The sequence below is a fragment of the Cebus imitator genome, unplaced genomic scaffold (assembly GCF_001604975.1).
Source record: "Cebus imitator isolate Cc_AM_T3 unplaced genomic scaffold, Cebus_imitator-1.0 Scaffold464, whole genome shotgun sequence".
NCBI lineage: Eukaryota > Metazoa > Chordata > Mammalia > Primates > Cebidae > Cebus > Cebus imitator.
Window position 1 is genome coordinate 606,861 of NW_016107779.1, and position 16,341 is coordinate 623,201.

Genomic DNA, 16,341 nt, shown 5'->3' on the forward strand with positions numbered 1-16,341 from the left:
GGTTTTTTACCATGTTGGTCAGGCTGGTCTTAAACTGCTGACCTCAGTGATCCACCTGCCTCAGCCTCCCAAAGTGCTAGGATTACTGGTTTCTTATGGTAGGAGTCGTCACTGATTTGAGACCTTTCTTCCTTGCCAATAGAAGAATTTTAATTCTATGCATTTCCTTCTAAATGTGACTTAGCCACATCCATAATTTTTTTCTTTTCCGGTGTCCTTTGGATTCAGTAGGAACATCCCACAATTTTTTATATGATATATTATTTTCATTTAGGTCACAGTATTTTCTAATCTATCTTGTGATTTTTTTTGTTTGCTCTGTGGATTATTTAAAAGTTTGATATTTAATTTCTAAATATTTGGGGGATATTCCAGATATCTTTTGGTTATTGATTTCAGGTTTAATTCACTTGTGGTCAGAGAGCATATTTTTAATTAGTTCAGTCCTATTATGGTTATTACAGTTTGTTTTATTATCCAAAATTAGGTCTGTTTTCATGAAGGTTCCATGTGCACTTTAAGAGAATGCATGTACTGTGCTATTGGTGGAGTATCCTGTAGGTGTTATTTAGGTTAAGTCAATGGATAATGTTATTGAAGTCTTCTGTGCCCTTACTGATGTTTTGTCTGCTTGTTCTAACAATTACTGAGAGAGGATTATAGAAGTTTCTAACTGTAATTGTATGTTTCTCTTTTTATTATGAAATGTCTGTTTTTATCCCTACTGATATTTCTCATTCTGAAGTCTAATATTTATGTAGCCTCTCTTGCCTTTTTAAAAATAGTCATCCTTTAGTATTCTCAAAGGGTTACTTCCAGGACTCCCCACAGATAGCAAAATTCATGGCTGCTCAAGACCCTTAAAGTTGGCCCTCCATATATGTGGGTTTCGCATCCACAGGTTCAACCAACCTCAAATCAAAAGCATTGTTGGCCCTTCATATCCGTGGGTTTCACATGGTTTTCATCTTTTCACTTTAACCTGCCTGTGTCTTTAAAGTGGATTTCTTGTCTTTTTTTAAAAAATCCGATCTGATAAACCCTGCCTTTTAATTGATATGTTTAGACCATTTACACTTACTGCAGTTAGCAAGATGGTTGAATTTAGGAATATCTTTTTTGTTTGTTTGTTTGTTTGTTTTTGAGACAGAGTCTCACCCTGTCACCCAGGCTGGAGTACAGTGGCATGATCTCAGCTCACTGCAACCTCCACCTCCCAGATTCAAGTGATTCTCCTGTCTCAGCCTCCCAGGCAGCTGGGATCACCCGCGCCTGCCACTATGTCTGGCTAATTTTTACATTTTTAGTAGAGACAAGGTTTTGCCACGTGAGCCATGCTGGTCTCTTACACCTGACCTCAGGTGATCTGCCCGCCTTGGCCCAAAGTGCTGGGATTACAGGCATGAGCCACCCTGCCTGACCTAAGATGATCGAATTTAAATCTGCTCTCTTCTTGCTTGTTTTCTATTTGTCTCATTTATTACTTGTCCTTTTCTCTTACTCTCCCTTCTTTTGGATTATTTTGGTTTTTTTTTTTTTATTTTATTTTTCCTTTTCTTAAAGAGACAGGCTCTTGCTCTGTCACCCAGGCTGGAATACAGTGGTGCAGTATGGCTCGCTGTAACCTTGGGCATCTGGGCTCAGGTGATCCTACCACTTCAGCCTCCCAAGTAGCTGAGACTACAGGCATGTGCCAGTATGCCCAGCTAATTATTATTATTATTATCATCATTATTTATTTATTTTTGTAGAGATGGAATCTTGCTATGTTGCCCAAGTTAGTCTCAAATGCCTGTCCTCCAGCCCTCTTCCCACCTCACTCAGCCTCCCAGAGTGCTGGGTTATTTTGTTTTCCTTAATGAATTCATTTTATTTCTACTGTTGGCTCTTTAAATATATCTTTTTGGGTTTTGTTGTGGTTGCTGTAGGGTTTATAGTAGTGTACCTTCAATTAATTTCTTAGACGTTGTTCTAGGGCTTACAATGTACACCTTTAACTTATAGTCTACCTTGAGATAATATTATACTATTTCACATATAGTGTGGAAACATTAAAACATTGTTCACCTTCGTTTGTTGTGCTGTTACACATTTTACTTCTGTATGATGTAAATCTCAATACATTTTTTATTTTTTGCTTTGAAAAGTGAGGTATTGGCCAGGCATCATGGTTCACACCACCCAGCAATTTGGGAGGCCAAGGAAAGAGGATCGCTTGAAGCCAGGAGTTTGGGACCAGGCTGCGCAGCATAGCTAGACCCCATCTCTACTGAAAATAATGTTTTAAAAAACCAGATGTGGTGACACACACCTATAATCCCAGCCACTTGGGAAGCGGAGGCAGGAGGATCACTTGAGCTCAGGAGATCGAGGCTGCAGTGAGCTATGATCATGCCACTGCACTCTAGCCTGTCTCTAGCAAGAGCCTTTTTATACACAACAAAACACAGTGAAATACTACTGGTTGCATAGGGCTTACACCTGTAATCTCAGCACTTTGGGAGGCCAAGGCAGGAGGATCACAAAGCTTGAAGCCAGGAGTTCAATGCCAGCCTGGGCAACACAGCAAGACCCTGTCTCAACCAAATAATTTTTTTAAAAAAAGCAAGAGAGACAGATATTTTAAGATATTTTAAAATGAGAAAACAATAGCTTTTATATTTAGCCATATATATTTTTTTTATTTCTAGTGCTCTTCATTCCTTTGTTAATGACTCAGTTTTCCATCTGATACCTTTTTTAGTTTTTTGGGGGACCTGAAAAACTGCACTGCACATTTTTTGTAGTGCAGGTCTGATGTTACATAATCTCTCAGTTTGCCTGGGGATTTTTTTTTTTTTTTTAACTTCACCTTTGAAAGATAATTTTGCTGGGTAAAAAATTCTAAGCTGAGTTTTACCTTTGAATACTTTAAAGATGTTGGTCTAGGCTGGACATGGTGGCTCACGCCTGTAATGCCAGCACTTTGGGAGGCCGAGGCGGGTGGATCACCTGAGGTCAGGAGTTTGAGACCAGCCTGGCCAATATGGTAAAACCCAATCTCTACTAAAAATACAAAAATTAGTCAGGTGTGGTGCGGACACCTGTAATCCCAGGTGTCTGAGGAGGAGGCTGAGGCAGGAGAATTGCTTGAACCTGGGAGTCGGAGGCTACAGTGAGCCGAGATTGCGCCGTTGCACTCCAGTCTGGGTGACGAGAACGAAAATTCCATCTCAAAAAAAAAAAAAAAAATATGTTGGTCTATTGTCTTCTGGCTTGTATAGATTCTAAGATGAAGTCTGCTGTTACTCTTCTTTTTGCTACATTTTTGTAATGTGTCTTTTTCCTCTGGCTATATTTTTAGCAATTTGATTGTGATGTGCCTTGTCATGATTTTCTTTATGTTTCTTTTGCTTAGGGGTTTATTGAACTCCTGAGGTTTATAGTTTTCATCAAATTTGGAAAATTTTGACCATTACATATTCAAATATTTTCTCTGTCCCCATCCTCATCTCCACCAGGACACTTCCACTCTCACTGGTGGAAAGCAGAATATTCCCAGCTCTCTGTGAGCTCCAGGAGTTATTTTGCCCAGTGTTGCTCTTTCTCTGGCCCGAGTAGTTTCCTTTCATGGAAATGTGCAAGTCAGCATGCAGCCACAGACTTGTGAGGAGCCCTCTGTGGATCTCCAGAGAGCTCTCCCCAACCCACACCTCTCTCTGTGCCTCTCCCTGCTCTGTGATATTCTACCCTGTACATTCTAGCTGCCTTGACTTCCCTGAACTCTCGTCTCTGTTTCTTTAATTCATTGAGACTGCTGGATTCTGGTTGGATGTTTGCTTCCCACTTTGCAGCTTGGAAATCGTCTACAGATAGCTGGTGCCATTGGAGGTCTAATCTAGTTTATATCTCTTGTCTCAGAGATCACAGTCGTGTACTGCCTTTTGCCCAATGTTTGCAAGCTGTTGTTTCAGGTTTTTTCAGTGTTCTGGTTGTTTAAGGTGGGAGAGTAAATCCAGTCTCTTTTGTTCTGTCTTGTTTGGAAGTGGAAATCTCATGCATACTAATTGTTTTTTTTTTTTTTTTTTTTTTTTGGTAAAAGTTTTTTTTTTTTTTTTTTTTTTTTTTTTTTTTTTTTTTTTTTTTTTTTTTTTTTTTTTTTTTTTTTTGAGATGGAGTGTGGCTCTGTCACCTAGGCTGAAGTGCAATGGTGCGATCTCAGCTCACTGCAACCTCTGCCTCCTGAGTTCAAGTAATTCTCCTGCCTCAGCCTCCTAAGTAGCTGTAATCCCAGGCATGTGCTGCCATGCTCAGCTAATTAGTGTATTTTTAGTAGAGACAGAGTTTTGTCATGTTGACCAGGCTAGTCTTGAACTCTTGACCTCAAATGATCCACCTGCCTTGGCCTCCCAAAGTGCTGGGATTACAGGCGTGAGCCACTACGCCCCGGCTCATGTATACTATTTTTAAGAACTTTTGTTAACACCTTTGTAGACGACCTGCTTATGCACAATAGTAAGAATGTAAATTGTCCACTCAGTTTCTTGGTGGATAGGTAGCCGTTACTATTTTTGTGTTTACCTGCAAGCTGGGTTTACTGGCTAAGATTGAGGCCGGAAGATTTGTGTTTCTGCAGTCCTTACATTAGTAAGGCATGTTACTGTGGAAGAAACAGCTGCTGGAAGCATAAACTGTACTTTCTGTGCCTTTCTCTTTCTGCCTGATGTCACCCTTCAGTGAAGGACTACCAGCTGGTCCAGAAGGGAGGAGGACAAGAGTGTGGTGACTCTCAGGCCCAGCTGAGCCAGTACTCCCAGCACTTTGCCTTCATTGCTAGTCACCTTCTGCAAACCAGCATGGACAGCCATTGTCCCGAGGCAGTGGAAGCAACTTGGGTCCTGTCTCTGGCCCTCAAAGGATTGTATAAAACATTAAAGGTAATGGTGAGCTTCTCCAGTTGGCAATAGATCTGTCTATAATTTGGCATCTGCGTGGTGATTAACTAGGAGGAAATACCATCTGATTTCAATGGATGGTAAACCATAGGAACTTCATCATTTTTAGAAACACCTGGGCCTTGCACAGATAACTTCAAAGAGGAAATACAGTTTTCCTGATAGTCAGGTTCTCTGTCTTTCCATACTGGTTCCATATAGAACCAGGCAGGGACCTCGTAGGACTTTGTCAGCCATGCTCAGAGGCCTGGATTTTAGCCTAAAGAGCACTGGAAAGCTTTCGGAAGTTCGAGCAGGGGTGTGACATAAAATAGGCTTCATTCAAAAGCATTTGTTGAATGAATGAGAGTGAACGAACAGACAGTGAGTTATAGCTAAGGCTGTACCTTCTTGACTCCAAGGCAGTCACAAATCATTCCTTTTCTGCTTGGCAGGCTCACGGTTTTGAAGAGACCCATGCCACCTTCCTTCAGACCGATTTACTGAAGTTGCTGGTGAAAAAGTGCAGCAAAGGGACTGGCTTTAGTAAAACGTGGCTCCTCCGGGACCTGGAAGTAAGAGACCAGAGCGACTCCTGCTACTCTTGCCTGGTGCAGATGTGCTGGCCTAGGAGTTAGAAGTGTCAGCAAGTTCCAGCTGCCTCTGCTCTGTGCACACTCATTTAGTACAGGGTTTGAAACTCTTAGCTTCTGTGTTGCCTTCTGGAAATAGGGATTATGACACCTGTCTACCCCTGTCAGGGAAAATGAATTTAATGTTTGTTCAAAGGACAGTGGAAGAGAAGCATTTTATGGAAACACGTGATTAAGCATTATATCATGGTCATAAAGTACACCCTTGAATTATTATTTCCCTTTAAAGTTCCTTTCAGCCACAATCAGCCTCTAAATTTGTCCTCACTTATGTTTATTTTATGTAGGATTTTAGTTGATATTTTTAATTTTATTGCTATTCGCCTTAGACCTTGGAGATTTCTTAGTGGGATTTCTGTGGTTCCCTGTGGACTTTCTGTGCCCAGAGCCAGGTTTAGGCCCAGGAAAGGCTGCCGCCGCAGAGGAGGGAGTGCGTGGCCATTTACAGCCCCGCAGAACCGGCACCCGCAGAAACAGCTCTCAGTTGCCAAAGGAGGATTTGGTTAGGTTTAAGGGAAATATGCTAAAACATATGAATGGATAATTTGGACAGTATTTGAACTTTTATTCTTAGGGAATATTTTAAATTAAAATTTTTATTATTAGAACCACATTGCAGAAAACTTAAAAACTGTAAAAGAAAAAAAAAAAACCCTCCAAACTCTATATCCCAAACACAGCTGCCATTAGCCTTTCGTGTATTTTCTCCCTCTTATTTTGTTTCTGTGCATCTACAGTACATGCGTAACTCTTGACTGTGTGACGACATAGTATTCAAATCAACCGATGGCATATGGGCATCTTTCTAAGTTTTGATGTAGTTTTCATAACCACCATTTTTTCTGGCTACATATAATACATGAAGGTGGCTTTCAGTTTTTTTGCCATTAGTGCTTTAGTGAGCATACTGTAAAAATAACTTGATATATTTTACATTATTCGTAACAGATGAGTTGCTGGGTGAAAGCATATGAGCATTTTCATAGCTGTTTACATTCTGCCAAAACAGGTTCTAAAAAGGATGATGGCGGTTCATACCATCTGTGGGAAAGTTAATCAACACAAAGGTCCCCACGGTGTGCAGTTAGTGTTTCTTCGGTTACAAAGTATAATTAAACATACATTCGTGTTTCTTTTCTAATTTCACATTCTTCTAGTAAAGTCTGATGTCTTAAAAAGTTAGGGCAAATATTTTCATGATTAAAGGACTGTGCCATCTTCCCACCTCCTGAGTGCTCACGTTCTGCGGGTTTTCTTTCTGTGTAGATTTTGTCCATCATGCTGTACTCCTCAAAAAAGGAGATGAGCGCTTTGGCTGAGCACGGAGACCTAGAGCCGGATGAGCGAGGAGACCGAGAGGAAGAGGAGGAACGGCCGGCCAGCAGCCCTGGCGACCCAGAGCAGAAAAAGCTGGACCCCCTCGAGGGCCTGGATGAGCCCACCAGAATATGCTTCTTGGTGTGTCCTTGAGTCACCGTGTGGCTTGGGCAGGGGCTTCTGAGGGATGGCTTCTGAGGGATGGCTTCTCTTTGACTCGGGCCATGTTTCAGCCTAAACATGAAAATGCTTAGTTCTGGGAATTCCCTTTCTAAAGACTCAATCTGTGTTGTTGCAGAATTGATCCAAAAGAACAGAAAAGCCCCCAGCAATAGTTCTTAATATTTTGGGTTATAAACTCAAAAGCTTCAGCTCCTCTCTCCCCATAAAATACACATTCAAATATGCATGTAAAATTTTGCATGAATTTCCACTAAAGCCCTAAGGCCTGTACGTGAACTCCTATGTGATAGTTCCTTCCTCACAGTTTCTCAGAAATACACTCTTACCTTCCCTAAGTAGTCTGTTCTTCTTCAGAACAATATGAGAAGGATGGGGGCCTGGACTTCAAAAGCTGTAACTAAATGAAGAGTCAACAGAATGTAGGGTAGAATGTCAGAGAAAGCAAATCCCGGCCAGGCACAGTGGCTCACACCTGCAATTCCAGCACTTTGGGAGGTGGAGGCAGGAGGATTTCTTGAGGCTGAGTTCAAGACCAGCCTGGGCAGCATAAAAAGATGCTGTCTCTACCAGAAATCAGACTTGCCAGATGTGGTGGCATGCCCCTGTAGTCCTCGCTACCCAGGAGGCTGAGGCAGGAGGATCACTTGAGCCCAGGAGTTCAAGGTTACAGTGAGCTATGATCTCACCACTGCACTCCAGCCTGGGCAACCAAGTGAGACCCTTTGTCAAAAAAAGAAAATACAGTGCCCAGGTATGTGCTGGTTGTCAAACCGGAGCGTAAAACGGCGTAGAGACGCTAGCAGTGACTGCAACGTGGTAAATAAGTATTTACTATTAGCATTGTGTTTTGTTGCTATGCTATTTCTTTCAGGTTTTAGTGTTTTATAATTTCCTTTGAAGTTACAGTAGTAATGCACATGTTAATAGTCCACGTTTTAGCGCTTACAGTTTTATATGCTTTTTAAACTACCCATACAATATTCTTCAGTTACAACCTGTGGAAGCTTTTGATATATTGTCTTCTCAGGTTTAAGTTCAGTTTATCAGCAATGTATTGAAGTGCTTTTAATGGTTCTTGTCTGCTTCCTCCCTGGGCCTTCAGATGGCTCACGATGCCCTCAATGCCCCTCTGCACATTCTCCGGGCCATATACGAACTGCAGATGAAAAAGACCGACTCTTTCTTCCTGGAGGTTCAGAAGAGGTAAGGGGCATTTCGGTGCAGCCGGAGTGTGGCCAGGGAGAGAACATGTGAGGGTGGGAGGGCGCACCTCCTGACAGCGGGCTCAGGACGGACGCGCCGACAGGCCGGGAAGCAGTTGTTAGTCCTTCGTAAAGCGATGTCAAGGGCACCTGGGCTGCACCACACGGGTCATCTTCCAAGTGCACTGTGGGTTACTCTTGAAAACTTACGTTTGTTACCTCCAAGAGTAAACTCATTTCACAGATGCAGACATTGGGCAGGCACCAAGATGTGTCTCGTGTATAATCCCAGTGAGCAGACAGCACAGAGAACAACTGCTGCTTAAGAGATGTTTAAAATTAAGAACATTCCCTTTTTCTTGGCCAGGAAATACAGAGCTAGTTCTCGGGCCCAGCTTTTTAATTTGGGTGGAACTTTACAAATCTGGAATCTCATCTCCTCCTCCATCCCCCATATCCTAATTTTGACTTCTTGTTCTAATTTATAGTAAATCTCATTTAATTTTTCTTTCATTTTGTATTTCGTCTTTCTCTTTACCGTACATGTTTCTTATATGCTGCCTAAAATCCTTTAGGAGATAAGCAGGGCTGCTCAGTTAGGGTACGGTCTAAGCTGCCGTAACTAAGAAACCAGAAATATAATGGACAGATAGATAGAATTTATATAATGGATGGATAGAATGTAAAAGTAGGAGAGAGAGAATTGTTTTCTCTCTCTCACATAACAGTCCAGAGGTGGGCAGAGTCTGGGGTGGGTGACAGCTCTGCTCCACAGAGTGACCCAGAAATCCCAGCGTTCTTACCAGTGGAGTGAAAGCTTGCTTGGCCACCCCACCTGTAGGTTCTAGCCCAGAGGAAACGGGGAACGTGGAGAAGGGAGTGCACTGTTAGCCCAGTAGACCCCAGAGGTGGCATACCACCTCTCTCACCTGCCACTGCCAAGAGCCCAGGGGCATCACCACTCTAGCTGCTACCCATGTCTCTAGCTGGGTGACCGTCTCTCTTGCTAAAACTCTGGGAAGCTTTAGAGAAGAGAGAAGGGTCACCGAGTTTCTACCAAAGTCGTCCAACTGTTCAGACTGTGCAATAAGGCAAATACCAGGCTGTAACCATTCCAGCTGTTTCTGTACCTCACTTCTGTTTTCTGTGTGTCATCTGCCTTTTTCTGTCCGTGAAGCTCCAACCACAGCAGCAGAGTCACTCTGAACTCATTCTGATTCAGGAGCTGCCCAATTCGGGGATCACTCTTTGCTTAAACTCTGTTAAATTCTTTAAAAACGAAAGAAAGAAGGGGCGTCCAGGCATGGTGGTGTGAGCCTGTAATCGCAGCTACTAGGGAGGCTGAGGCAGGAGGATGGCTTGAGCCCAGGAGTTCCAGGCCAGCCTGGACAACGTAGCTCATCTCTAAAAAACCAAATCATCTAAAAAAACAAATTTCAAAAAAATGTTTTTTTAATGAAAATAAAACATTTGAATTAATTTAAAAAATGAAAAAGATGGAAGAGGAGAATGGATTTTTCAGGCAAGTTTGCAGCCTCTGCCACAAAGCTTACATGCATTCTGTATCCATGAATAACTGAAGGCTGTGAATCCAGTCAGCAAAATACAGAAAGTGACAATATCATTGATACTAACAGAAAAACAGCTCTGATCAGCATTGCTGACAAGTTTAAGTGCAGGTGAAAACTCTTGCCTTTCTGTGCTTTGGGTCCTCAACTTTGTGCTGCCTTTCTTAAGGTTTGACGGTGATGAGCTCACCACAGATGAGCGGATACGGTCCCTGGCTCAGCAGTGGCAGCCCAGTAAGAGTCTGAGGCTGGAAGAGCAGAGCGCCAAAGCTGTGGATACAGACATGATTATCTTGCCATGCTTGGTATGTCACCCCACCTTGGACCCAACATGTCTGCATCCCCATCCCCGCCCCCATACCACCACTGTAAGAAGGCTGGACCCCTGTAATGGTGGTCTTGGGTTTGCAGTCCCGGCCTGCACGCTGTGACCAAGCTACTGCTGAATCGAACCCTGTGACCCAGAAGCTGATCTCCAGCACAGAGAGTGAACTGCAGCAGAGCTACGCCAAGCAGCGCCGTAGCAAGAGCGCCGCCCTGCTGCACAAGGAGCTGAACTGCAAGAGTAAGAGGGCTGTCCGGGACTACCTCTTCCGAGTGAACGAGGCCACAGCCGTCCTGTACGCCCGCCACGTGCTTGCATCCCTGCTCGCCGAGTGGCCCGGCCACGTGCCAGTGAGCGAGGACATCCTGGAGCTCAGTGGCCCTGCCCACATGACCTACATTTTGGATATGTTCATGCAGCTGGAGGAAAAGCACGAGTGGGAGAAGGTAGTTACGCAGACCAAGCTTTCGCTCACCCACCGGGCTCTTCCTCTGCCCCACAGGCTTCCTCCAGTGAGTGCTTCCTGGAGCGAGGCTACCCGTGTGGCTGTGCAGCTCCCTCACAGGTGTGAATGCAGCAAAGGTAGGGCCACTGTATCCTCTCCCAAGGATTGGGCTGCTGAGGAACTCAGGGGCCCTGAGCGTGATTTCCTGCTGAACTAGAAAGCTTTGTCGCCACCTTCCCAGTTTCTAAGTGCAGAAATCTTGAGGCACATTTGGTAGCTCCTTTTTCCCCTGGTCGCTCACCCACCTTCACACACACACACACACACACAGTCCATCAGGAAGCTCATTTGGCCTCTCACCACCAGACCTCGAGGTCCTGTCCCGGCCTCGCTGCCCTGCAGGTGCTGGCAGGCTTGCTTTAGCGTATTTCTCTTTGGGAAAGGGCGAAGGGAGCCATCCTGCCTCCACTCGGCCCCCGCGTGGATGCATCCTCCCCGGTTCTCGCCACCTGGAGCTCCCAACTCTGTGCCTCACTCCAGGCACTGATCACATTGCGTGGTCATTATTTCTCCGTAGGCCAGTCCACTTGCCTGGTGGGGACCCCTTTAAGGACCAGGACATTTATGATTGATTCTATTAGTTCTGTCAGACCACTTCTAAGCAGTAGCATTCTGAAAGGACTGCAGTATCCTCATGGATAGCAGGGGCCCAGTCAAGTGAGAGGTGGCTGGTGGAGCTGGTTTTGGTGATGGAGCCACAGAGGCTCTTTCTAGGTCTAAGGCGATGCAGCACCTTTGGGTGGGCCTTGGGTTGAAGTAAACTCTCCCTTCTTCCCGATGCCACTAGCGGGCCCTGACCTTATCTGCCTGCGTCCCACCAGATCCTGCAGAAAGTGCTCCAGGGCTGCCGAGAAGACATGCTGGGGCCCATGGCCCTGGCTGCCTGCCAGTTCATGGAGGAGCCAGGAATGGAGGTGCAAGTGAGGGAGTCGAAACACCCATATAACAACAACACCAACTTTGAGGTACGATCGGGGTTGGCAGGCCCGGTGAGGGCCACTGAGTGGCAGAGACCTCACCAGCCCCTCAGGGGCTATTTCCCTCTGGCCAGCAGACCTGGCTGGCCAGGGAAGTGCCTCCTTGAACAAGCTGCGGTCTGCCTTCCTGAGGCCAGGGCTTCTGCACAAGCGAGTCTCCTCTCTCCGTGCCTTTCATGTTTTAATAGAAGAAAACGGGCCACCTGGCCCTGGAGGAGAGTGTTACTTTCCCCGCAGCAAGCTCCTGAGAGGGAGTCCTCAGCGTCACAGTGAGGCAGGGAGTCTGAATGTGGTCCAGGTTGAACCCTCACTCTTCAGCTGCCTCCTTAATGACCTGCCCACACCTTGCATACCACAGCCCCTTGTTAAAATCTCCCAGAACTGAATCAGTCTCATCTTTTCCATCCTTAACTTTGTATCTGGGCAGGGAGGTTGGAGTTTTGATGAGGCAGGAATGGGGCAGCCTCCATTATTCTCATTGCCTTAAGGCCATCTGTATCCCTTTGGCACTTTTTTTTCTTTTTTTTTTTTTTGAGACAGAGTCTCTCTCTGTCACCCAGGCTGGAGTGCAGTGGTGTGATCTCGGCTCACCACAACCTCCGCCTCCCAGGTTCAAGTGATTCTCATGCCTCAGCCTCTAGAGTAGCAGGAATAAAGGCATCCACCACCATGCCCAGCTAATTTTTGTATTTTTAGCAGAGATGGGGATTCACCACGTTGGCCAGGCTGGTCTCAAACGCCTGACCTCAGGTGATCTGCCTGCCTTGGCCTCCCAGAGTGGTGGGATTATGGGCGTGAGCCACCTCACCTGGCCCCCTTTAGCACTTTTTTAAATGTTAGAGAGGAAAAAGAAATGGTGGAGTTGCTGAGGCAGCTGCGTCTGAGTGGAAGGCACCCACAGCAGCGATGGCAGAGGATGGAAGCCAGGTTAGAACTGGGTGATTGGCCAGCTGAGATTTTGTTTTCCCGAAGTATAACCTCCTAACTGTCTTGCTTCCAAGCCTCCTCTCTCACCTGGTTCCTGGGCTCCTGCTCCACTCCCTTGCACACAGGCACATGTGGCCAGCCACCGCGTTCCACCCCCAAGAGGCCTGTCTTCTCCACCGACCCTAGACACTCCTTGCCCTTCTCTGGGGTTCCTGTTGCTGCTACTTTCTGCCTCCTCACTTTTGCCTCAGCCCGGCCTTGCCCCACACCAGCTGTCAGTGATGCTACCACCGTGCGAGCCTCGCCAAAGCTTTCCGGGGTTTCCCCTGTGGTCCAGAGTCTGAGTGCCTCATTTTAGGGCACAGGGTCTTCCGTGTCAGCCCCTGCCAACCTCTCTGGGGTCATGTCTTACCCCTGTTCCTACCTCCCAAGCATATGTGCCCACATAGACACCCTTAACTCCAAGCACGCCGAGCTCCTTGCCATTCCCTGATGTGCTATGCCTTCCCAGTGTTGTTCCCAGTGCTCCTCCCGGGCCTGAAATGCGCCCCAGGCACTCACATCACCTTGCCTCCCACTCCCACTCTCCCGACAGGGCTCTCCTGTCCCCTTCACTCTGCACAGCAGCCCGACACTTGTTCGCGGGGGTCCTGTGTCGCCTGCCGCGCCGTGCTTCCCTCCCACCATATTTGCAGCCTGTGCGTGCTCCTTGCCCCAGCTGGAGGGCACTCCTGGAGGCCAGGACTGTGGTTTCCTCATTCTCACAGCCCTGGGTCCAGCCGTCGGACTCGGTACGGGGCAGCTGCAGTCGATGTCTAGTGAGCAGTATCAGCAGAGGTGTTCTTTGTTTCCCTCCCTAGGATAAAGTTCACATTCCCGGTGCCATCTACCTCTCAATCAAATTCGACTCGCAGTGCAACACGGAGGAGGGCTGCGACGAGTTGGCCATGTCCAGCAGCAGTGATTTCCAGCAAGACCGACACAGCTTCAGCGGGTCCCAGCAGAAGTGGAAAGATTTCGAACTTCCAGGTAGTGAAACAAATGCTCGATGATATAGGTTCTTGGCAGGCAGCGTTTACACTTGACATTGAGAAGGGAACTTACTGGGGAATGTTTAAAGGGTTCAGTACCTCCCATCAGAAACATCTCTGTTGCCATTCCTGTTGCTGCCGTTCCTCATCTGCCTGATTCTTGTGTGCCTAGGAGACACTCTGTATTACCGCTTCACCTCCGACATGAGCAACACCGAGTGGGGCTACAAATTCACCGTGACGGCCGGACACCTGGGGCGGTTCCAGACAGGTGTGTGCTCGGGGCTTTGCGTTCGCACCGTCTGCCTGCCAGGGACACTCCATGGCTCTGGGTGCCATGATGTCACTGATCTTGGTTAAATCAAAGCAGGTACTTTTCTCTCACACTTTCACAGATTTGTGTCACAAACCCCACACCTGTCACTCTTAAGGATGATCTCATTGGCTAGTTGAAACTTGAATGGCCAGCTTGAGAGGCATTCTGTCAGGACCAGAAAAAGATGCTTGTTCTCTCAGGATTTGCCAGGGCATTTTGCTAGAAGAAGGAACTGAAAATATTGCGTCCGTGTTATTTTTACAAATGCCTTAATTTCAGTCAGAATTTAAATGATCACAATCAGTTCATCCTATTTTTTAAATTTTGAGCAGTTTATAAAATGTATAATTCTTAATGTACACAATTTTTATACTTTATACAATACAACTACTTATTACATATCTCTGTTCATATATCTGTGTTTTGGGTGTTGGCCAGGATTCGAGATTTTGAAGCAGATGTTGTTAGAAGAAAGGGTTGTGCCTCATCTCCCATTGGCAAAAATTTGGGAATGGCTGGTGGGCGTGGCCTGTCGCCAGACTGGCCATCAGCGGTTAAAAGCCATCCACTTACTTCTGAGGATTGTGCGGTGCTGCAGCCACAGGTAAGCCGCCCGCGTCCTGGACGTGAGGCCTTTGCCAGGCCTATGTACCCTGCTCTGTGACTGGCCCTTTCATTCTCTTAGCAGTGTCTTTGATGAAAAGACATTTGTGATTTTAATGTCTTCCACTTTTTCAGTCATTTCCTTTATGGTAGTGTTCTTGGTGTCTTGTTGAAGAAATGTTTGCCTTATTCTAAGGTCATGAAGGTATTTCCTGTATTACCTTCTAGAAGCGTGTTTTTCCTTTCACACTTAGAGAAGTATCTACCTGTGGAATGCATGTTAGTGTATGATAGAAGGGGTAGGCATCAAGTCAGTTTCATTCCATACGGCTCTCCACTTGACTCTCTAGATCTTTTTGTTTTTGAGATGGCGTCTCGCTCTGTCCAGGCTGGCGCGACTATAGATGAATTTGGTGAGAATCCAGATCTTTAGAACACCGAGTCCTCTAATCCGCAACCATTATATAGTCCTCTGTTTATGTTCCTCTATCATTGAGGTCTTCATGATATTTTATAGGTTTCTGTGTAGAGGACTGAACATTCTGCTAAATTTATTACTAGGTATTTAATATTTTTGATGCTACAATTGACATTTTTTATTTTAGTTTTGTTTTTGCTGATGTACAGTTAATTTTTATATACTGCCCTTGTATCCAGTGACCTTATTAAATTTGTTTTTTGTTTTTTGTTTTTTGCCTAATAAAGCAACTAAATTTGTTCATTCTAAGACTTACCTATGTAGATTTGGGTACAGTCATGCCATCTGTAAATGAATGAGTGCAATTCCTTCCTCTCCCCACTCGGGCACTGTTCTTGCCTTTTGCACTAGGTCGGACAGGCAGTGTCGAATAGAATCGGGGGTTGTAGACATGAGTACCTTACTCCTCATCTGTGAGGGAAGGTGGCAGTGACTGTGCCAGTCGTGTTGTCTGTATACTTGGCCCCACCCTCCTTGCTCAGAGCCCTACCTGCCAGGGTTCATTCTTCCTCTTTCCTGCATGTCTAAGGCACATAGACAGACACGCAGAATGCCAGCCAGAGTGCGGCGATGATATGTGAAGTAACAGGCTGTCTTCTCATGGAATGTGGAGATGTCATTAAAATAATAAAGGAGTCTCAAAGTCAGGGGAGAGAACCCGATGGCTTGTGTAGGCAGCGCGGAGAGAGAGGGCAGAGCTGGGCATGCTTGCTGTTACCCCCATTTCCTCAGAGGCAGACAGGATCACCCAGCCCCACACAGGCTTAGCTCTGTTCACTTGAGCGTAGAATCCAGTAAGAACTGCCCGGTCAAGCAATGCTTATGAAGCATGTAACCTCTCCATGGTGTCCTGGCTGGTGGCCCTCCCTGCCAGCAGCGGGAAGGAAGCCCTGTGCTCCTGCGCACTCTCCTGTCAGTTGGCAACCTTCTTTCCAGTGGCGACACTCCCAGACCCTCTGTCCCGAGCCTGGAGAACTCCCAGCTTGCCTTGCCACCCTAGGCTATTTCATGCTGCTCCTCAAAGAGTGAGAGAGAGGCCTGCCTGAGGGCTTGACCCGGAGGCCACACAGTGGGGGCAGCCCTCGGGCGAGGGACCTTCTCAGCTCACAGGTGCATTTACTTGACGTGCTGATGCTTCTCTGAAAACCCAGCTGTAAAGCTCTCGGAATTTTTCCGTTTGTTTTATGAAGATTTATTCCTCTGGGAGAAAGGGATTGGCTTCAAGATAACAATTAAATATACCTAATAATTTTTCAAGTCAGAAAAAGCAAATTTCTTTTTTTAAAAAAAAAAAGCAAAATAAAACACTTATAAATTTCTTCTTTTTTGTAACTCTTAAAAAG

At 45.8% G+C, this 16,341-nt stretch overlaps 1 protein-coding gene across 2 annotated transcripts in view; it reads left to right on the forward strand.

Moving 5' to 3' along the window:
• ZZEF1 (zinc finger ZZ-type and EF-hand domain containing 1) overlaps nt 1–16,341 on the forward strand; it is a 132,671-nt gene that overhangs the window by 111,639 nt on the left and 4,691 nt on the right. For both annotated transcript variants that reach the window (XM_017512181.2, XM_037732700.1), the window contains exons 43-52: nt 4,717–4,916; nt 5,369–5,488; nt 6,833–7,024; nt 8,169–8,269; nt 10,006–10,141; nt 10,248–10,607; nt 11,488–11,631; nt 13,431–13,599; nt 13,774–13,872; nt 14,356–14,521. In XM_017512181.2, coding sequence (XP_017367670.1) covers nt 4,717–4,916; nt 5,369–5,488; nt 6,833–7,024; nt 8,169–8,269; nt 10,006–10,141; nt 10,248–10,607; nt 11,488–11,631; nt 13,431–13,599; nt 13,774–13,872; nt 14,356–14,521 — 1,687 coding nt within the window. The remainder of the gene's footprint in view (nt 1–4,716; nt 4,917–5,368; nt 5,489–6,832; nt 7,025–8,168; nt 8,270–10,005; nt 10,142–10,247; nt 10,608–11,487; nt 11,632–13,430; nt 13,600–13,773; nt 13,873–14,355; nt 14,522–16,341) is intronic.